The sequence below is a fragment of the Staurois parvus genome, unplaced genomic scaffold (genome assembly GCF_062004578.1).
Source record: "Staurois parvus isolate SC_StPar_1 unplaced genomic scaffold, SC_StPar_1.0 ptg000153l, whole genome shotgun sequence".
NCBI classification, from domain to species: Eukaryota; Metazoa; Chordata; class Amphibia; order Anura; family Ranidae; genus Staurois; species Staurois parvus.
Genome location: NW_028317949.1, coordinates 25,245,870 through 25,269,343, shown reverse-complemented (window position 1 = coordinate 25,269,343; position 23,474 = coordinate 25,245,870). Strand labels below are relative to the sequence as shown.

Below are 23,474 nucleotides of genomic sequence, written 5' to 3'. Positions count from 1 at the left end.
AGTTTGCTGTGTCTCCCAGCACAGTCTCAAGAGTATGGAGGAGATTCCAGGAGACAGGCAGTTACTCTAAGAGAGCTAGACAAGGCTGTAGAGGGTCCTTAACTCAACAGCAGGACCGCTTTCTGCTGTTTTGTGTAAGGAGAAACAGGATGAGCACTGCCAGAGCCCTACAAAATTACCTCCAGCAGGCCACTGGTGTGAATGTCTCTGACCAAACAATCAGAAACAGACCATGAGGGTGGCCTGAGGGCCCCACATCCTCTAGTGGGCCTGATTGGCATTTGCCTTTGAACACCAGAATTGGCAGGCCCACCAGTGGCACCCTGTGTTTTTCACAGATGAGAGCAGGTTCACCCTGAGCACATGTGACAGATGTGAAAGGATCTGGAGAAGCCAAGGGACGCACAGACCTCTACAGACAAGCCAATGGCACCCTGACTGTAATTGGGAATCAGGATGAAATCCTTGGACCCTTTGTCAGACCCTACGCTGGTTCAGTGGATCCTGGGTTCCTCCTGGTGCACGACAATGCCTGGCCTCATGTGGCGAGAGTATGCAGGCAGTTCCTGGAGGTTGAAGGAATTGATACCATTGAATGGGCCCCCAAACGTGCATGACCTAAATCCAATAGAACACCTCTGGGATATCCTGTTTTGGTCCATCCGACTCCACCAGGTTGCACCTCAGACTGTCCAGGAGCTCAGTGATGCCTTATTCCAGATCTGGGAGGAAATACCCCAGGACACCATCCGTCCTCTCATTAAGAGCATGCCCCGGCTTTGTCAGCCATGCATACAAGCATGTGAGGGCCATACAAACTAGTGGGTACCATTTTGAGTTGCTGCAATGAAATTTCAGCAAAATGGATTAGCCTGCTGCATCATTTTTTCACTTTGATTTTTAGGGTGTCTTTGAATTCGGTCCTCTGTGGGTTGATAATTTTCATTTCCATCCAAATGATGGGGCATTCTTACGTTCCTTACACGTTACCCAGTCCATATCAGTATAGATATCCAGCAGGAGATTTTTCCCCATTGAGATCTGATGTGTTTTCAAAGTGTTCCTTTAATTTTTTTGAGCAGTATATTTCATTTTTGCCCGGTTCAAGTTATCTTAAAATGGGGTAGAGCTAGACCTGACCCTAAGTACCCTACAGGTTCAGATTTCTGCCTTTTTGGTATTTCCTGACATGAAATTGGCACAGAACCTGTTAGATTTTTCACAGGGAGTGGGCCACTCCTCAACAACAGATTATACCCCTGTAGGATTGGTCCTAGGTCCTTTATAGGCCTGACTTATCAACCTTTTGAACCACTTCAAGAAGCATCAGTGAAGTTTCTTATTCTTAAAATGGCCCTATTTCTGGCCATCAATAGGAGTGGCAGACTTGCTATCTATATCTGTGTTAAAAAAAAAAGTCCCGTTATTTTGCTGGATAATCTCTGTGGCTGGATCCAAGGTGGCTACAGTATAGGTCTTAGGAGGTTCAGGGATGTTTCATTCCTATTGCCCGATGCCCAGGACATGTAGTTCTGGGTGTCGGGCAGGTAGTTTTTTTTTTTTCCTACCTTTTTAGCCCTGCAAGCAAGCAACGGGCTCACCTGTCAGGTGGAAGCATTCAGGCTGCAGCATTGCCACTCGATTGGTTCCACACAGTGCTAGCCTCCCCCGTGAGGTCTCCTGGGCTCTGCTTGTCCATCTGTGGGCCCGGGGACTGGCTCACCGCCGTCGGCTAGAGGGGATGGGTCCGCTCCCCTTCTTGTCCTGATCCGGAAGTGACGTTATGATGTCACTTGTAGGTCCCCGTTGATACATTCCCAGCCATGGAAGCTGGGAAAAAGAATGTAGAGCAGTGTGATGTGCACTACATTTCATTCAGTGGAGCACAGGGTCTTTTAGACCTTGGATGCCTCAATAAAGAGAACCTGTCACCAAAAATTCATCACATAGGGGACTTTGTCCCCTATGTGATGAAAAAAAAAAGTTACACCCAAGCAGATACCACCCCCCAAAAAAAATTGAGGCTCCCCACCCCCACATATACGCAAGTACAAACGTAAAGGCACACGCTGGGGCACCTACGCAAGAAAACATTGATTGTGGTACACATGTCACATATCGCCGTGCACGCCAGAATGAGAGCAATAATTCTAGCACCAGACCTCCTCCGTAACGCTAAACTGATGACCTATAAGGAGCTTTAAAAGTCGACCTATAGAAAATATATAGAAACAAATTTAAGGTTTGACAAGTTGGATATCTGTTTACTCGGTGCAACCTCATCTTTTATATTTAAAAAAAAAAAAAAAAATAGGGTAATTTATTGTGCCCTAAAATTAACTTAATAAAAACGAAATTTTGCAGTAATATCATGCGCCATAAAAAATTAGAACTACCACTATTTTATTCTCTAGGGTCTCTGCTTTCAGAAAATTTTTAATGTTAGGGGTTTTATGTAATCCTTTAGGCCTAAAATGATTTTTTTAAACTTGTGCAAAAAATGCAAAAACGGATCTGGCAGGAAAAAAATATAAGCCCTGACCCTCCCTTTCCTGACATGCAGCCAATCAGTGCTCATTACACTGCAAAGTTTCTCTCCTCCCTGCTAGTTCCTGGGTGCGGTGCTGGAGAGAGGTAGGGAGGGGAGGAAGAGAAACAGCACAATGGTAAAATTATTACACATTTAAGTCGCCATCAGTGCCAGCTGTCAGTGCTGAACAATGCCACATGTCAGTGCATACCAGTGCACATCAATGCCACATATCAGTGTCCATCTGCGCTGCCTGTCAGTGCTGCTTGTCAGTGCCGCCTATCAGTGCTGCTTTTCAGTGCCCGTCAGTGCCAACTATCAGTGTGCATCAGTGCCGCTTTTCAGTGCCCATCATTAATGCCCATCAGTGCCACCTATCAGTGTCCATCAGTGCAGCCTATCAATGCCCATCACTGCAGTCTCATTAGCGCACATCAGTGAAGGAGAAAAATCACTTATTTTTAAAATTTTACAACCTAAAATAAGAAAAAAAATTTTTCAAAATTTTCTGCGGTATTTGGTTGAGGAAAAAATAAAAAACCCAGAGGTGATTAAATACCATGAAAATAAAGCTCTATATGTCACAAAAAAATGATAAAAATTTCATATGGGTACAGTGTTGCATGACCGTGCAATTGTCATTCAAAGTGCAATAGCTGGAAATTGGCCTGGGCAGAAAGGGGGTATAAGTGCCCTGTAGGCAAGCAGTTAAAGCATGCATTATTTCACATAATACAACAGTGCATTTTCAATATCAAAATTCTTACAAATCCACCATATATGTGCCATAGTCCTTTCAAGCCCACACCCCTCCATCATAAATGTGCGTTCTGTGGTCATTGTTTGTGTGCTACACTAGGTGTACAGTACCATCTTACTAGACATTTATAGTTCATTTCTACTATGTTCAAAGTTACAGCACTATATGCCAGTCTGAGTATTTTCTTATCTTGCTCTTCTAATTTTATTCCTGCCCAAGAGGGTTAAGGCAGTGCTGGAAAATAATGGTGGCCACACAAAATATTGGCACTTTGGGCCCAATTTGGACATTTTCCCTTAGGGGTGTACTCACTTTTTGCTGCCAGCGGTTTAGACATGAATGGCTGTGTGTTGAGTTATTTTGAGGGGACAGCAATTTACACTGTTATACAAGCTGTACACTCACTACGTCACATTGCAGCAAAGTGTCATTTCTTCAGTGTTGTCACATGAAAGATATAATAAAATATTTACAAACATGTGAGGGGTGCACTCACTTCTGTGAGATGCTGTAGCCGTGTCTACACCACATCAGTATGGGAGCCGTATGTTAAGCCAGTAGAAACATAATTTAAAAACTATGATATATACAATACACCAAAGTTGATACAATTTGCAAAGCTTTAAATACTAAATAAAGATTTAATCCAACATAGTAATAAACATAGTGTTTCAATGTTAACATGCCATTTTATTTATTTTGATGATGAGTTTTGGTGCATGGATTACATGGTCACAGGGAGGTGCAACATTTTTATTTTTGGGTTTATTTCCTGTTTTAGTAACAGAAAGTTACAGTAAAGCCCAAACTGAGAGGAATTTACCTCTAAGACAGTCATGTTCGGACGGGTGCTCCCTTTTGAAAGATTTCCCTCCTACCTGTTGTTTTGGGGACAGCTCTAAAATATTGATTTCCCTTTTTTTTTTTCATCTTGGTCACATTGGTCACCATTACAAATAGAGGGGCAAATCTCCCAATGGTGACCCAGACAGCCATAAAAACTTAACAGAGGGTCGAACCCTTTCCTACTCCTTCCAAAAACAAATTTGCCTTTACATACAGTTTAAATGTGACAAAAACCTGTGCTATTAATTTGACATAAAACACACTATATAATTGACTTTGTAGCTCAAAAAAGGGTCTTGTCTTGCCTAGAGATACACTTATAGGCAGAGAGAACTCCATGTGACCCCACAGGCTCCACAGCACGGACCCTATTTTGAGCACTGGGTTTAAGGTAGCAGCTTTTGGGGGATTGGCTAGGCCATACATGATTTAAATATATATAATGCTACACCGTATGTCCCATAAATTACTCAGCTGCTTAATCACACAAGATCTGATCAGTAGACAATACTTTAATGCAGATACTTGTACAAACAAGTGTGTATGCAATGGATAAATATACTTCTATTTATGGAGAAGATAATGGTAGGCAAGCATTTTCAGAACCAGGTGGGGTAGAGGAATGGGGAATAGTTATTGGTCTGAGATTTTTCAACCTACCCAAGAAATTTCAATATATGAAATAAAGATGTGTTCACTCAAAAACCAAAAAAACACCTCAAACTTCACAGTAGCACTGTGATATAATTTCCACCATTAACAGGCAATCAAACACATTGGAAAAGTCCTCAAATAGTCCGTAAATTTGTGCTAAGAAAAAATGTTTCATTTGCTCCCATGAGCAGTTCTGCCACACACCACTTGTGTACATGACGTCCCTCTCCCTTCAGGAAGAATCTCACCAGACCTCTATGCTACACTCTCTCCCATGACTGGCATAGCTCACTTACACCACAACTCCAGGGTAACTTTTCACTAGATCATTCCTCCATCTGGCTCATTAGTCACTACAAAATATTTGGAAGAAAAAGAACCAGCCTCCCATGGTGCAGTAAACTCACCCACAACAATTTATTAATAAAAAGCCACTCACAGATGAAAATATAATTGTGCTAATCAACATTAAAAAATGGTGTCAGGCAAACGTGTATAGTGGTTCCTCAGCTGTCTTACCACCTCTGGGAACCTCGGGTGTCTACGCAGCTCACTTCCAGTTCCAGCCCTGACATTACTTCCAGTCGCCATGTAGCTACACGCTGACGCATTTTGTCAATTCTGACTTCATCACATGGGTGAATATTATTTTGTATTTTTGATACATATACTTACACACATTTTTTTTTACACACAGTTTTTTGGGGGTTTTAATTACCCAATAAATTTGCCCACATTTTAATGTTGATTATGAGGCCATTGAAGATTCCCCTTCATTATAGTGAACACGTCTCTGCAGAACAGGAAGTGAGGGAAACTCTTGCCTTAAAGCCGGCCATAGATGGTTCAAATCTCGGCCCGTTCAGCAGGGAACGGGCAAGATTTAGGCCAATTGTAACCAATTCGATTGTTGTACGACTTGGGTACTACCAGCCTGCTGGATTTTTCATTAGACTATTGCCAGCAGCTATAGTTGCTAGTAATAATCACTGCATTCTGCCCTCCCCCGTGGTTGCAGGAAAGAAAATCGCATTGTCTGTGGCCGGCTTTAGGATTATATATGGCATTTAAATCCTACAGCTAATTTGGCTAGAGTTAAAAGTAAACTTTGTGCCAGTGTTTACTGAATAACATTTGCAGCTCGGTGGATTCCTTCACTTGTTTTCTGGAATTTCTCAAATTTCTTCCACTGTTTTGTATAGTAGTCAGTTTATGAGTTCCAAATACTCCCTGGATATTTGGAACCGGATTGCTGTAGTCCTCAGCACTTCACTTACACAGGTTAAGTCCCCCAGAACAAACCTTTCTTCTGGGCTTACATGCCGTATGTATAGAGTTAATAATAAATCATGTGGTCTAGCTTAAATAGGGTAAAGTATGAAGAAAGGTGTGTTCCTATTACATCAACACATCCCTAACAGTAATACGCTATATTGCCAAAAGTATTGGGACGCCTTCCTTTACACGAACATGATCATTAATGGCATCTCAGCCTTAGTCCGTAGGGTTCAATATTGAGTTGGCCCACCCTTTGCAGCTATAACGGCTTCAACTCTTCTGGGAAGGCCGTCCACAAGGTTTAGGAGTGTCTATGGGAATGTTTGAGAAGCACATTTGTGAGGTCAGGCAATGATGTCTGTCTAGTAAAACCACTATCTGCACCTAGTGTACGCTCAACACACAGTTAACCCTTTGATCGCCCCAGATGTTAACTCCTTTTTGTCCAGTATCAATAGTACAGTGCCAGATCTTTTTATTAGCACTGATCACTGTATTAGTGTCACTGGCCTTTAGTCAGTCCCCACCCAGTGTCAGAATGCCCGCCACAGTCCCACTAGAAGTTGCTGATCACCACCATCCCTAGTATAAATTAAATACAAATCCCAGTATACCGGCATTTGTAGATGCTATAACTTTAACGTAAACCAATTTTTTTCTTTTTAGCAAAGACTTAGCAGAATACATTCTGGCCTAAATTTATGAAGACATTTTTTTTTTAATTGGATATGTTTTATAGCAAAAAGTCAAAAATATTGTTTAGTTATTTTTTCAATATTGATGTTCCTTTTTTTGTTTGTTTGTTTGTTTATAGCGCAAAAAATAAAAACCGCAGAGATGATCAAATACCACTGAAAGAAAGCTTATTTGTGGGGAAAAAATTACATAAATGTAATTTATGTACAGCGTTGCATGACCGGGCAATTGTCTCTTAAAGTAGCGCAGTGACGTGTCGAAAAAAATTGGCCTGGTGAGAAAGGGGGTTAAATCCTCTGGAGGCCAAGTGGTTAATAGGGAAGTCTAGAAACTATTAAAATAATAGAAAATACTGCATTAAATTTCACATGCTTAAAGAAAAGTGCTATTGATTTATTTATTGATTTTTTTTTTTTTCTTCAAGCAAAAAAGAATGTTTGTACCGCTCCTTATTTCTGATAAACGTCATTCGGTCATGAGGATATTATCACAAACTCCTTAACTTGAATTGACTGAGGAGACATTGTCTTTTTTGCTAGAAAATTACTTTAAACCCCCATTATAATATATATTTTTTTATTTAGCAGAAGCCCTAGAGAATGAAATGGTAGGTGTTGCAATTTGTCACACAATATTTAAGCTCCTTGAGTGCAGGACTACTATATAAGCACATGAAATAAATAAAATAAAATATTTGTTCAGCTGTTTATTAATTTTAGTGAACACAAACACAATATAATACCCATTTTTGGGGTAAAATATAAATTAGGATATTACGCCATGTAAACGGATACCAAATATGTCACGCTTGAAAATTGCCCACGCCCATGGAAAGGCGACAGCATTTTCCATAGGGGATCCTTTAAAAGCCTTTACAGGTTACCAGTTACAGCATTTTCCATAGGGGATCCTTTAGAAGCCTTTTACAGGTTACCAGTTACAGCATTTTCCATAGGGGATCCTTTAGAAGCCTTTTACAGGTTACCAGTTACAGCATTTTCCATAGGGGATCCTTTAGAAGCCTTTTACAGGTTACCAGTTACAGCATTTTCCATAGGGGATCTTTTAAAAGCCTTTTACAGGTTACCAGTTACAGCATTTTCCATAGGGGATCCTTTAGAAGCCTTTTACAGGTTACCAGTTACAGCATTTTCCATAGGGGATCCTTTAAAAGCCTTTTACAGGTTACCAGTTACAGCATTTTCCATAGGGGATCTTTTAAAAGCCTTTTACAGGTTACCAGTTACATAGGAGGTCTGGCCCTAGAAGAATTGCTCTCACTTTGATGTTTGCTCTGAAACTTCACGTGTGGTGTGATTACCATTTATGTATGTTTGTGGGACCAGTGTGTGCGTTCACCTATGCACGTGAGCATAGGGGAAAGGAGCTCTTTAAAAAAAAAAAATATATTTTATTTTAATTACATTTTTATTTTTATTACATTTTATTTATTTTTACACTATACAATTTACATATTTTGATCACTTACTGCTATCACAGGGGTCAAACAACTTCTTCTGGCCTCCAAAGCAGCAGATCAAACTAAAAAGGCAGTAACGGCTTGTAAAAAAAAAAAGATACCAAAACCGGACGTCGTTTCCAGTTTATGACGTCACACTGTGGAAGGAGCAAGATCAGTTCCTCTCACTATTCAGGGGAGCCAATGCCACCGGTTACATCCTAACACAGAGGAAAAGCTGGAGATATAGAGAAAGCTTTATGGGGAAGGACATGGCAGAGAAGACAATAAGAACTGACTGTTGCTGAGGGGTAGAAAAGAGAGAAGTAAGTAATCATGGGAGGTGTTGGTCATGCATAAACTGTCATTTCTCCCTCCTGAGGAATGGCAATTCTTATCTCTTTTTCTGCCATTTGCACCAGCCAAAACACATCTGACAAAAACACCTGCAATGCATATGTAATTTCAGGTGATATTTAAAGAGCAATTCTAGTTTCTCCTGTTTCATTCCTTTTTTGTATCTGTAGTACTTGGTGGGAAAACTGTGCTGCTCCTTAAATTTTCTCCCTCTGTTCACCCTACTGTGTGCCATTTTGAAGTTCCATTGAAGAGCATTGCAGCAGGTACACTGTCTAGTGTTGCCCAGCCCCCCACCAGATCCATTGAGTGTCATGTTTATGCCCATTGAGCTACTGAGAGTGTCAGTAACTGCTGCTTACTGATTTACGGTTCATATAACGTCCATAAAGCCAGATGTATCTGGTTGAGAGAGCTTGTCCCCCTTTCTTTGTGCACTAAATATTGGGATTTAATATTCAACATTTGGTAAGTAGCTCAAATTAGTTCCTGTGCATTGTGATTCAGACTGCAAACATGGGTAACAGTTTGATTGATATTGGTGAGAAATTATCTGCAGGAAGCCCTGCCCGTACACTGAAGAAACCCTTGTTAAGCCAGGATTCAATAAAGTAGTGCCTCTGGTTGGTTGAGGTGCAGCAGAGTGTGTGGCACCCAGTTATTTGTGGTGCAGCAGACCAGGTTGTTACCTGGATGGTTACAGTGCAACAGAGCAAATTGATGTCTGGTTGGTTGGGGGGCACCAGGGATGACGGCGCTCCCAGTTGTGGAAGGGCACCAAATATAGTAGCATGCCAAGTGGGTGAATTGGTACAAGAAAGTGTTGCAGTTCTGGACAGTAAATTATTACCAGAGAAGGTAGCACTCATGGACTTGTTAGCATTGCAATGTAAAACCCTTTAATCAGATCTCAGAAGAGGCACACGAATGGTTCATTCATTCCTGGTGGCAGAATCCTCTAGCATCAATCACTCAGTTCTTGGCTTTGCTGCTGTATGAACCTCGTGTAAAGGTGAGGCTTCAATCCTTTAAAAATCATGCACTCATAACTGGCACAATCTGTTTGCAAAGGAACTAACTGCATACTATGTTATTTTGTATTTCCAACAGAAAGCGATTGACCTCGCCAGCAAAGCCTCTCAGGAAGACAAAGCAGGGAACTATGAGGAGGCCCTTCGTCTATATCAGTGTGCTGTACAGTATTTTTTGCACGTGGTAAAATGTGAGTTGTTATGCATTTCTGTACTTATCATGTTTAACCACTTGAGCTTTGGAAGGTTTTACCCCCTTTCGGACCAGGCCATTTTTTGCTTTTCTCCACTGCACTACTTTACTTTAAAGTGTTACTAAACCCATAACCGTAAAATCAGTCTGTATATGCAGCAAAGCATGCTATGCTTTTACCCATCATGAGATGTGACACCTTGGTAATGAGACACCTTTTTATAGGCCATCAGTTGAGACTGAACCAGCTGATCTTAATTTGCACTGACAAGGGGCAGGATTGCTTTCTAATTATCAATAGATTTCAGCTGGTGTCTTGGCTTTCCATACCTTTTTTACACCTCCCTTTCTTCATGTGCTCCATACTTTTTCCCTGTGTCATTCCACTTTAGTACACATAACTTATTTTCTTGTATGTATGGATCTACATGGGTTGTTACCGAAATGTGGTGAAAATTTCATGTGTGTATGTAGATAGATACATACACACACACACACACACACACTCACACACACTCACACACACACACACTCACACACACACACTCACACTCAGATGTTCCAATCACCTCCATGGCCACAGGTGTATAAAATCAAGCACCTAGGCATGCAGACTGCTTCTACAAACATTTGTGAAAGAATGGGTCGCTCTAAGGAGCTCAGTGAATTCAAGCGTGGTACTGTGATAGGTTGCCACCTGTGCAATAAGTCCATCTGTGAAATTTCTTTGCTACTAAATATTCCAGTCAACTGTTAGTGGTATTATAACAAAGTGGAAGCAACTGGGAACAACAGCAACTCAGCCATGAAGTGGTAAGCCATATAAAATGACAGAGCGGGGTCAGCGCATGCTGAACCGCACAGAAGTCGCCAACTGTCTGCAGAGTTAATAGCTAAAGACCTCCAAACTTTGTGTGGCTTTCAGCTTAGCACAACAACAGTGCATAGAGAGCTTCATGGAATGGCTTTTCATGGCCGAGCAGCTGCATCCAAGCCTTACATAACCAAGTGCAATGCAAAGCGTTGGATGCAGTGGTGTAAAGCATATCGCCCCCGGACTCTAGAGCAGTGGAGACGTGTTCTCTGGAGTGACGAATCACGATTCTTTGTCTGGCAATCCAATTGATGTGTCTGGATTTAGTGCTTTCCAGGAGAACAGTACTTGCCTGACTGCATTGTGCCAAGTGTAAAGTTTTGGTGGAGGGGGGATTATGGTGTGGGGTTGTGTTTCAGGGGTTGGATTTGGCCCCTTAGTTCCCTTAAGAGTTGAAGCTGTTTATAGCCGTAAAGGGCGTGCCAACTCAATATTGAACCCTACGGACTAAGACTGGGTTACAATTAAAGTTCATATGTGTGAAAAGGCAGGCGTCTCAATACTTTTGCAATGTGTGTGTGTGTGTGTATATGTATATGTGTGTGTGTATATATATATATATATATATATATATATATATATATATATATATATATATATATATACAGTCAGGTCCATAAATATTGGGACATTGACACAATTCTAACATTTTTGGCTCTATACACCACCACAATGGATTTGAAATGAAACGAACAAGATGTGCTTTAACTGCCTGCAGACTGTCATCTTTAATTTGAGGGTATTTACATCCAAATCAGGTGAACGGTGTAGGAATTACAACAGTTTGCATATGTGCCTCCCACTTGTTAAGGGACCAAAAGTAATGGGACAATTGACTTCTCAGCTGTTCCATGGCCAGGTGTATGTTATTCCCTCATTATCCCAATTACAATGAGCAGATAAAAGGTCCAGAGTTCATTTCAAGTGTGCTATTTGCATTTGGAATCTGTTGCTGTCAACTCTCAAGATGAGATCCAAAGAGCTGTCACTATCAGTGAAGCAAGCCATCATTAGGCTGAAAAAAAAAAACAAACCCATCAGAGAGATAGCAAAAACATTAGGCGTGGCCAAAACAACTGTTTGGAACATTCTTAAAAAGAAGGAATGCATCGGTGAGCTCAGCAACACCAAAAGACCCGGAAGACCATGTAAAACAACTGTGGTGGATGACCGAAGAATTCTTTCCCTGGTGAAGAAAACACCCTTCACAACAGTTGGCCAGATCAAGAACACTCTCCAGGAGGTAGGTGTATGTGTGTCAAAGTCAACAATCAAGAGAAGACTTCACCAGAGTGAATACAGAGGGTTCACCACAAGATGGAAACCATTGGTGAGCCTCAAAAACAGGAAGGCCAGATTAGAGTTTTCCAAACGACATCTAAAAAAGCCTTCACAGTTCTGGAACAACATCCTATGGACAGATGAGACCAAGATCAACTTGTACCAGAGTGATGGGAAGAGAAGAGTATGGAGAAGGAAATGAACTGCTCATGATCCTAAGCATACCACCTCATCAGTGAAGCATGGTGGTGGTAGTGTCATGGTGTGGGCATGTATGGCTGCCAATGGAACTGGTTCTCTTGTATTTATTGATGATGTGACTGCTGACAAAAGCAGCAGGATGAATTCTGAAGTGTTTCGGGCAATATTATCTGCTCATATTCAGCCAAATGCTTCAGAACTCATTGGACGCTTCACAGTGCAGATGGACAATGACCCAAAGCATACTGCAAAAGCAACCAAAGAGTTTTTTAAGGGAAAGAAGTGGAATGTTATGCAATGGCCAAGTCAATCACCTGACCTGAATCCGATTGAGCATGCATTTCACTTGCTGAAGACAAAGCTGAAGGGAAAATGCCCCAAGAACAAGCAGGAACTGAAGACAGTTGCAGTAGAGGCCTGGCAGAGCATCACCAGGGATGAAACCCAGCGTCTGGTGATGTCTATGCGTTCCAGACTTCAGGCTGTAATTGACTGCAAAGGATTTGCAGCCAAGTATTAAAAAGTGAAAGTTTGATTTATGATTATTATTCTGTCCCATTACTTTTGGTCCCTTAACAAGTGGGAGGCACATATGCAAACTGTTGTAATTCCTACACTGTTCACCTGATTTGGATGTAAATACCCTCAAATTAAAGCGGACAGTCTGCAATTAAAGCACATCTTGTTCGTTTCATTTCAAATCCATTGTGGTGGTGTATAGAGTCAAAAATGTTAGAATTGTGTCCATGTCCCAATATTTATGGACCTGACTATGTATATATATATATATATATATATATATATATATATATATGTGTGTGTGTGTGTGTGTGTGTATATATATATATATGTATATATATATATATATATATATATATATATATATATATATATATATAATGGAGTTTGGGCAGCTTTTACTTTGACTGCCTATCACATTTGTTGAGGTGCTAAAATGCCAAGGCAGTACACACAATTGTTAATTTAATAAGATATTTCTTACACATGCCATGGGTATATGCGGAATTACACCCCAAAACACATTCTGCTACTTCTCCTGGATATGGGGATACCACATGTGCGAGACTGTTTGGCAGCCTAGCCACATGCAGGCCCCCAAAATCCAGTGACCACCTTCAGGCATTCTGTTGCAATCTTTTTGAGTATGAAATAACAAAGCAATACAAAAGCACTGAAGCATTGATCAAAATGAGGCGTTTACAGAAATAAGCCTAGGTGACCATAAGGATATTACTTCAAAATGAGGGATACGAGGGACAATGGGGAAGAGGAGGTAATAACACTACAATCAGTTCTTCTTCTTCCTGGGGGGGTGGAAGCACCCTTGTAATCTAGACTATATTTTTGAGCCCTGAGTACCAATGTAAGTAATACTAAAAAAACACACACACAAAAAAAAAAGTGAGAGTAGCAAAGGAGGTATACACCCATCAGAGAAGTCTGCTCCGCCATCAACTCGATCACTATCTTAAGTGTCTGGTACCTGCAAGTAGGATAGCCAAGGATGCCATATTTTTGCAAACAAGGGTTGTTTATCCCGTAGAGCAATGACTTGTTTTTCTTCTAACATGATCCAGGTTGGTTTCTGTTTCATTAAAGACAAATCAATCACTGGGCTTTTGCAAGCAGTAGCAGTAGCTATTAGAGATGAGCGAATTATTCAAAAATTCGATTCGGCTGATTCGCCGAATTTGCGGAATAAATTCGATTCGATGCGAATTTATTCGCTGCGAATTTAACTTATTAAAAGGGTTTCTAGGCTTCAGAGAGCCTTTTATATTAGTGCAGAACACTGTACCTTTAATTGAAATGCCCTTGGAGTCTGCTGGGGAAGAGAAATAATACTGTCAGTCAGTATGACATGCAGATGAGTGCCGTCGATCTTAGAATCACCGCACACTTCACTCATTTGGGCAGTCACGGGGCAAGAAGGAGAAGAGGAGAAGAGGAATGAGAAGAAGAAGAAGAAGAATGAAAAGAAGAAGAATTCCAGTACAGCAAAAAGTGTATCTGCAGAGAGCTCCGCTATTTCTGACAGTTCCTTCACATTTACAGCGGTTGAAACATTGTATCTATTTGTTTCCGAATAAAAACATCTGTATCCTAAATGGAAACAAATAGATACAATGTTTCAACCGCTGTAAATGTGAAGGAACTGTCAGAGAACTGTCAGAAATAGCGGAGCTCTCTGCAGGGACACTTTTTGCCGGCTGTAGAAGGGATGAAAATCGGCCGATTGGGAAAAATTCGATTCGTGCATCCGAAGTTTGCTAATTTTCGGATTCGGTGCGAATCGAATTTTTCCTAATATTCGAAACGAATTCCACTTCGCCAAGTTCGATTCGCTCATCTCTAGTAGCTATCTTAGCGGCTAGGAATATGAAATGTATCAAGGTCTACATGGATCTTGGGACATTGTCCACAGGGTCATTGAGTAACACGGGCCGAGCGTCTTTGGGAATATTAATGTTACTGAGTCGTGTTATAGCTTACTGAGCTTCAAGTAGGGCAAATTGTCGGTGCCCACTTCACTGGTGCCTATGTAACTGAAGTTGGCAATTTATTTGCCATGTCGCAAGGTACAATATCAAAGGTTATAACGGCATAATCCATTGCCGGGAAAAAAAAGGCTTCTTCATGGTGTAGAGTTTGGAATCTGATTGTTTGATTGCTCCTGTAGACAGGTGTCTTTTATACAGGTAACAAAATGAGATTAGCAGCACTCCCTTTAAGAGACTGCTTCTAATCTCAGCTTGTTACCTGTATGAAAGACACCTGGTAGCCAGAAATCCTGCTGAATGATAGGGGATCAAATACTTATTTCCCTCATGAACATGCAATTCAGTGCATAATTTGTTAGACATGCATTTCTCTTGAATTTTATGTTGCTATTCTGTCTCTCAGTGTTACAATACACCTACCATTCGATTTTTAGACTGATCATTTCTTTGTGAGTGGGCAAACATTCAAAATCAGCAGGGGATCAAATACTTATTTCCTTCACTGTATGTAGGAGGATTTGTTTAATCTGTGTATCACCTGAGGCTAGTCATGTCACTTGGTGTACATTAGGGTTTACAAAACCACTTCCGGACCAGCAACGTACCCGTACGCCGCTGAACTTCGGTTTGATATACCAGGCATCATCTTGGTACCTTTTTGTTGGAGCCAATGGTTGGCTCTCTTGTACAGGCAATTCGAGGACCGAATTAACCACTCAGTTTCCTGTACAAGCTGCTGCAGGGGAAGTTTCAATTCCACAGATCCCTCATAAGGAGTACCTGTCAAGTACCTATTGCTGTCACAAGGCATGTTTGCCTTCCATGTAACGGCAATAAATGCGATTTAAAAAAAAAAAAAAAATTAAAGTGACAGCGTAAAAATTAATAATTAAAAAAAAATTAAAGGCTCCTCTTTCCCCCGTGCTTTCATGCAAAGGTAAACGCACGCGTTGGTCCCGCACACACACAAACCGTGATGAACTATCACCATGAACGCCAGATCACGGGCAGTAATTCTAGCACTACAGTTTCTCTGTAAATCTAAACTGGTAACCTGTAAAGCGTCCCCTATAAATAGTCAAAATTATGTTGTTTGTTGCCGTTGCACAGGTTTGCACAACTTTAAAGCGTGACATGTTTGGTATGTGTAACATTATCTTTTATATTTTACAAAAAAATTGGGTTATGTAATTTTTTTCCCTAGGAGCTCTGCTTTAAAAAAATATCTGTGGGTTCTAAGGCATTTTCTAGCAAAAAATACTGATTTTTAACAGCCTGGAGCTGAAGTGGTGAAGGGCTTTGACCCACATATACACCCTGTTCCAAATTATTATGCAAATGATATTTGGTAAATATGTCTTTACCAGCCTTTCTTTCAGTGGATACAGTTAGCAACTACTACTGATTGCTCTTATATTTAGTATAGTAAACTGTGTTTTCTATGTCAGTTTATGAATGAAAAGGAGGCTCTTATACAGTCCTCATTCATTTATGTAATGTGCAGCTCGGGCTGCAGAGAAAGGGACTTTCTTCAGTCCCTTTCTCTGTCTCAAAAAAGAGACACCAGGGGTCTTTTTTTTTTTTTTAACCCCGATGTTTTGATCCCTAATATGTTGCCAAAAAAAAAGTATAAAGTATTATAATTTAAAATATTTTTAAAATGAATGAAAAAATAATAAAAAAACAAAACCTAGTAAGTAGGGATGCACCGATACCCTTTTTGTAAAATCCGTGAGTATGAGTGCCGATACTTTCGGTCAATTACTTGCTGATACCGAGTACCCATACTTTGTGACGTGATTTGTGTCCATACAAAATGAATGAACACAAATCGCACTGCAGAAAATGGCATGCAATTTGAGCAGGAATGCGGTGTGATTCCTGACCAAATCGCATGGGGTTTCCCCACTGCTGCTGTGTGAACCAAGGCTTGTCATAGTGATTTCAGCCTGGGTTCACACAGGAGCGGAACAGGAAACCACACGTGATTTCGGACAAGAATCACACCACTTTTCTGTTCAAATCACAGTGCAATTCGCACCCGGTCATTTTTTATGGACGCAAATCACGTCGCAAAGTACGGGTACTCGGTATCAGCAAGTAATGTGGAGCCTAGGTGCAAAAACGTTGCTTTTGCCGCAGATGTTACGTATCACTGTGCCTGCCAAAGTGAGAGCAATAATGACAGGGACAGTATTCACCGTTCACTCTAAAGTGGTGACCTGTAGAGGCTTTTAAAGCATTGGCTATGGAAAATATACGGTATCAAACTTTTTTTTTTGCAGCCGCTCATAACTTTAACTTTCATGTTGGGTATCTATGTACTCTGCACAATTTCATCTTTTATATTACAAAAATATGGGTAATGTGTTTTGTGTGCTCTAAAATGAACTTTAGTCTATTGTTTACTGAAAATTTGCACTTGTTTAACTTTTGCCCAAATATCTTGTGACATAAAAAATTGGAACTACTGGTATACTATTCTCCAGGGTGTCTTTCAAAAAATATGTCTTGGGTGTTTTAACTAAACCTTAAGGCCCAAAATAAGGCCCAAAATTATTTTTTAAACCTTTTTTAAAAAATTGCAAAAATGACCTGGCAGCAAAAGGGTTAAAACAAGCTTTCAGAAGTTGATTTGGATAATCCGTCTCATTTTGAGCTTATTTAGTGTGAAAAGAATTTGTCCATCATACTGGCATTAACAGGATGATGCGTCTTCTTGCAGATACTGGATTAAAAGACATGTGCTTTCAAGGAAATCTATACAGAAAATATATAGCCCTAAGTAGAAGGAACTTGAAATGTTGCAATTAATCTTTGTATGTGTATTTTTTTTTTTTTTCTTTAGATGACACTCAGGGTGAAAAAGCAAAGCAGAGTATTCGAGCGAAGTGTATAGAGTACCTTGACAGGGCAGAACAGCTGAAGGCATATTTGAAGAAAAAGGAGAAAGCCCCAGCAGCAAAACCTGTAAAGGAAGGAGCTCCTCGACCTGCTGAAGATAAAGGGTATATGCCTCTAAGTGCTCATTCAGATGAGGGCCTGAGACCTGTTTTCCGTGCTGAGCAACTTTTTGCTGCATTTTCATCCAACTCAGAGCTGAGTGCAGGCAGCCCATAGAGATGGATGCTGATGGAGCAGCTGAACGGACACAGGTTGCATGTAAAAATTTGGTATGCAGGCAGGAGCTGGTGCAATAAATACAGACTGCAATCTGAAGGTAGACACACATATTTTTTTTTTTTTTTCTATTTCAATGGTTTTTATTAGTTTTTTTAAACCGTATAAAACAGAGGCAATAAAACATGCCCACGCAGGGGCTATAAATTGCACAGATAAAATGCAAAATAAAAAAAAAAGGAAAAACAGTGCTGTAACACCAACAGGGCAAAAGGTACGCCCACGCAGGGGCTATTAATGACACATAAGTTACAAAACATTAATGTAACTGACTATAACAACTAAATACAGCTATCTAGTCACACCAAAAACAGAGAGAGAGAGAAAAAGGAAGAAAGGAGAGAAAAAAAAAAAAAAGGGGGCAAAGAGCAGGGGTCCAAGAGCGCCATTACATCCCCAGACTAGCCGGGGGGAGTGAGGGAAAGGCATATTGCAACCACGGCTCCCATATTTTCAAAAATTTACGTTGGGAGTCGTTGCGGATACTCAACATCTGTTCGTTGAGCATCGTAGCGGTCATACGATCCCGCACCCCCTGAAGAGGGACAAACGGACTCTTCCAGGCCTGAGCAATTGTTCTAGTGGCGAATAAAAACAGATAGGAAGCCAACTTCTGCTGGTGAGCCAAGAGGCCCGGTATGGGGCAATGAAGCAAAGCATAGCGAGCATCCCGGCGTATGGAGGTAGACTCAAATTTTGATATACAACTGTCTGTCCAGCTGTTGTGTCTGCATCTACTTTTGTGGTCGCCCTGCATGCAGCTCCGAGGTGGATGCACACGCAGCAAATGATGGCTCAGCACAGATGAGTCTTAGCGTGCTTCTAAATGAGTCCTAAAAGCATTTATTTAATCTGTATGTAAGCTCTGTCAGTAGGAGTTGGAGCAAAAAATTCCTCTGCTGTGGACTGTACCCTCTTACTTTCAGTAAACCAGTTTTAGTTTTGTAGCTAACGATGAGTTTATAAGTTTTGTGAATTTTCTCTTATTTGTACATTATTTTTTTTTTTATATCTTTTATATTGATAGTTTGACTGTTTTAATGAATGTTAAGCTATTCTTTGCATTTGGTCATTTTGATCACCAAACAGATATATAATGCTTGAAACCAGATGAATAGTTCTCCTTGGACATTTTGAAGATGTAATCGGTTAGCTGACCCATTCTTTTCAAGTGTTTATCTTCCTTAAGCAGTTAAATAGATAATCATATTTTTATTTATTATATGTTTATTTTAGGAATGATAGTGATGAAGCGGAGTCGGAAGACCCAGAAAAAAAGAAGATGCAGAGCCAGCTTCAAGGTCATATTTCTTTTCTGTATGTTATAAATACGATTTTTGTTCGTTTTTTTTTTTTTTTATGGTTTTTAGTATGAAATCCTATCTGGCTACAGTAAGTCCTCTACTTACAAACATTCGAATTGCAAACTTTCAAAGATACAAACAACCTCCAAGTTGTGAACTTGCATTCACATACCAGGTCACGAAAGTATCTCACGTGTCTGCCAGACATTGTCAGCTGTGTGCACCCTCTGCCACAAGCGGTTGTTCTGCTGCGTAATTTACTGTATATTACAATAGTGTACAGTAGTACAGTGTTGATTTCAAGCCTAGGGTGTCTGGAAGCAAGCATAAAAGCAGCGGTCTTGTCTGATCACTCCATGCCAGCCCCTGTATGTAAGCTTTTGTACTGTACTACTAGAATGTTTTCAAGGTACTGTAAGATTAAACATCTTTTTTTTACAGTATTTCTTATGTTTGTTTTTTATGCATTATTTGTGTGAAAAGTATTATAAACCTTACTTTGTTGTACTTACAAACAAATTGGACTTACGAACGAACTCCCAGAACCCCAGAACGCAACCAGTTCATAAGTAGGGGGCTTACTGTATACAGAACTTTTTTTTTTTCTTTTTTTTTTTTACATTACAAACTCAAATTTTCACAATTTGCTCTATTTTAGGCAATTCGCTTTAATCAGTGATGGCAATTTCACACTTACGTATGCATTGCTGCATGTTGCTTTGAACATACCCCTTATTTCAAAGGGGCCTTAGTGTACAAAAAGTCTGATTTCATTTAAACCATTTAAACATTTAAGGGTAAAACAGGTTTTGTGGCATACATTTGCAAATACATGTAAATCCCAAACTACTTTGTCAAGGCACTTCTGAAAAGTTTTTGGTCCCTAAGTCAGAACTGTCTGAGCTTCCAATATATTAAGATCGGGTGTGGGTTTTTTAAAATTATTAATGGCTTCTTCTTAATTTGCAGGTGCCATTGTCATGGAAAAACCAAATGTAAAATGGAGTGATGTTGCTGGCCTGGAAGGAGCCAAAGAGGCACTCAAAGAAGCTGTTATTTTACCAATTAAATTTCCTCATCTCTTTACAGGTAGATATTTACCCTATTGTTTTCTTGTGAAAATTTTACCTGTTTAACTGTTGGTTACAAAATTTATTTTTATTTTTGACATGTCACCAATTTTTTGAGCAGTTGAGGTGAGCATTTGAAAATGCCACATTGCCCTAACATATCAATGACTCGTGGCTCCAAAGCTGTATTGTTGGAAACATTAACCCATTGTGCTTTTAACAATAGTACGTGGTAGTCATGACTGTATTAGGGATTACTTTGCTGGTTCATTTTGTAAAGCGCTGCGCAAACTGTTGGCGCTATATATATATATATTCTGTATAATGTATGCCAATACTCAGCTTTTCAGAATCACGTAGCCTCTCTTTTGGTTTTCAAAATCTACTTAAAGGTGAAATATATAGCCAAAGATCTTTTGGCTGTACTTCTGTGGATCACAGAAGTGCAGTTTGATCTTCACTCCTGTGACCAGTTTTCAACTTAAAGCGGGTTGAAGTCACTCAGCTGGTCCAGGCTATGGAAAGATCCCAACTTTAAAGTCGGGATCCACCCAAGAGTCTGGAGCGGCACCTGACTCAGTCTCTCAGCAATCCACTGACAGTGTGGGGGGAGCAGAGCAGACAGTTATCACTCTCTGCTCACAGTTGCGGTGAGGACTCGGCTATCAGCGTTCAGTGTTCTCACACTTGGAGCCAGCGGGGGACAGATGCTGCATTGGATCGATGATGCATCCACCTAGGTAAGTATGATTTGAAAAGAAAAAAAAAAAACATCCCGTACTTCTCTTTTAACTTGGTATTAAAGGCAATATTATAAAAGCAAAAACAACAAACATGACATACTTACCTGCTCTGTGTAGTGGTTTTGCCCCTAGAACACACAGAGCCATGGCTTGGCCTCGCCCCCCCCCCCCCTCCTCATTGGCTTACTGGCTGTGATTGACAACAGTGGGAGCCAATGGCTCTTGTGCACATCGCTGGATCGCGCTGGGGCTTAGGTAATTGTTAAAGTGGCGAAAATAATTATTTGATCTCCTGCAGATTTTGTAAGTTTGCCCACCTACAAAGAAATGAAGGGTCTCTAATTTTTATAATAGTTGTAATTTAAATGATAGAGACAGAATATCAACCAAAAATCCAGAAAAAACACATTATACAAAGTTTATAAATTGAGTTGCAGTTCAGTGAGCAAAATAAGTATTTGGCCCCCTACCAACCAACAATAATTCTGGCTCCCACAGATTGGCTATGTGGTACACAGATAAGTTCTGTCAATTTAAGAAGTTGCTCCTAACGACAACTTGTTTTGTGTATGAAAGACACCTGTCCACAAAATCTCATCCTTCCATTCAAACCTCATCCCCATGGGCAAGAGCAAAGAGCTATCTAAGGACATCCGGGACAAGATTGTAGACCTGCACAAGGCTGGAATGGGCTACTATACCATCAGCAAAAAGCTTGGTGAGAAGGAGACAACTGTTGGCGAGATTAACCTCCCTGGTGGTATTTCTGAGTGTAGCTCGGGGTAAAGTTCAGTACCACAAGCGGTAACCCCGAGCTACACTCAGGCTTACCATGCGGTGCTGCTCCGCGATCCCTCAATCACTTACCTTGTCCTGCGCTCCCGCGATGTCCTTCCTGCAGTGTCCCCGGCAATGTAATCCGGCGGATGCCGGCATCTGTCATCTGGGTTCCGTCCCCTGCGAGCGTCGGGACGTACAGGGAATGGAACGGCGGGCAATTTAGTAAAACATTACTGTATCAAACCATTTCACATACATTTTGTCCCGAGTGCTGAGTGCTTTGTCCTGTGCCCTGCCTGCATTTTTACTGTTTTTTCTGCCTGGAAACTGAGAAATGTCCATGGCGTCCAAAAAGCGTCCCTTTAGGTCAAAAGCGGTTTTAGACCGGCTAGAGAACAGCGATAGTAAATCGGAACCGCTTGCAAAATTGAGTGATGATTCGTGGGGAAATTCGTCATCGGGCACTGAATACGATTTTGTGACTTTGCTCACTGATGTGCGAACTTGGCGCTATATTTCAAATTTCAGTGTTTTTGGTTTGATTATATTATTGAATTAAAATTATTATTATTATTTTTTATGATTAAATTATAATTTATGATTTCGTGTTTCAAGTTTTATCCTACCCGGGATGTTTACTAGACTCTTGTTCGGACAGATTTCAGTGAGTTATTCCTAAAAATTACAGTCCTACAATAAAAAGAAAAAACATATTTCCATGCAAAAAAAGTACCGCTTTGAGCACAGAAATATGGACATAATCAGACCGCTAGGGAGGTTAATGGGAAAATGGACGAAATACAAAATAACCATCAATCGCCCTCGGTTTGGAGCTCCATGCAAGATTTCGCTTCATGGGATAAGGATGATCATGAGAAAAGTGAGGGATCCGTCCAGAACTACACGGTAAGAGCTTTTGAATGATCTCAAGGCAGTTGGGACCACGGTCACCAAACAAACCATTGGCAACACGATACACCGCCATGGATTGAAATCCTGCAGTGCCCACAAGGTCCCCCTCTCTTCAAGAAGGCACGTGTACAGGCCCGTCTGAAATTTGCCAATGAACATCTGAATGATTCAGAAAAGGACTGGGAGAAAGTGCTGTGGTCAGAAGAGACCAAAATTGAGCTCTTTGACATAAACTCGACTCGCCGTGTTTGGAGGAAGAAAAATGCTGACTATGACCCTAAGAACACCATCCCTACAGTCACGCATGGAGGTGGAAACATTATGTTTTGGGCAGTTTCTCTGCTAAATGTACAGGCCGACTTTGCTACATTGATGGGCCAATGGATGGGGCCCTGTATTGTAAAATCTTGGATGAGGACCTTCTTCCCTCAGCTAGAACACGGACAATGGGTTGTGGATGGGTCTTCCAGCATGACAATGACCCAAAACATACTGCCAAGGCAACAAAGGAGTGGCTCTGTGAGCATCAGTTGTAAGCACTGCACATGTTTGATCACAATAAGTACATCCTGATACTGTTGGCAGTATAAATTGCAAAGTTGAAAATCTTGAAAAAAACCTTGTCCTGATCAGAGTTGCTTAACCACTTGCTTGCCGCCTATAGCAGATATACTACTACAGGGCGACATGGCTGTGAAAAATCACGTGTGTGTATATGTGTGATTTGCATTTCCACCACTATTGGCTGCTGGGGATGTCAATCACCGGGTCCTGGCTGGACATGCCCGGCCTGGACTTGGTGG

General features: G+C 40.7%; 1 protein-coding gene across 1 annotated transcript in view; it reads left to right on the top strand.

The window, feature by feature from the left end:
• The window catches only part of VPS4B (vacuolar protein sorting 4 homolog B), a 44,140-nt gene that overhangs the window by 5,770 nt on the left and 14,896 nt on the right, over positions 1–23,474 (top strand). Inside the window, exons 2-5 of the mRNA XM_089674875.1 lie at positions 9,691–9,802; positions 17,531–17,690; positions 19,099–19,163; positions 20,136–20,255. Of these exons, the coding sequence (XP_089531001.1) occupies positions 9,691–9,802; positions 17,531–17,690; positions 19,099–19,163; positions 20,136–20,255 (457 nt within the window). The remainder of the gene's footprint in view (positions 1–9,690; positions 9,803–17,530; positions 17,691–19,098; positions 19,164–20,135; positions 20,256–23,474) is intronic.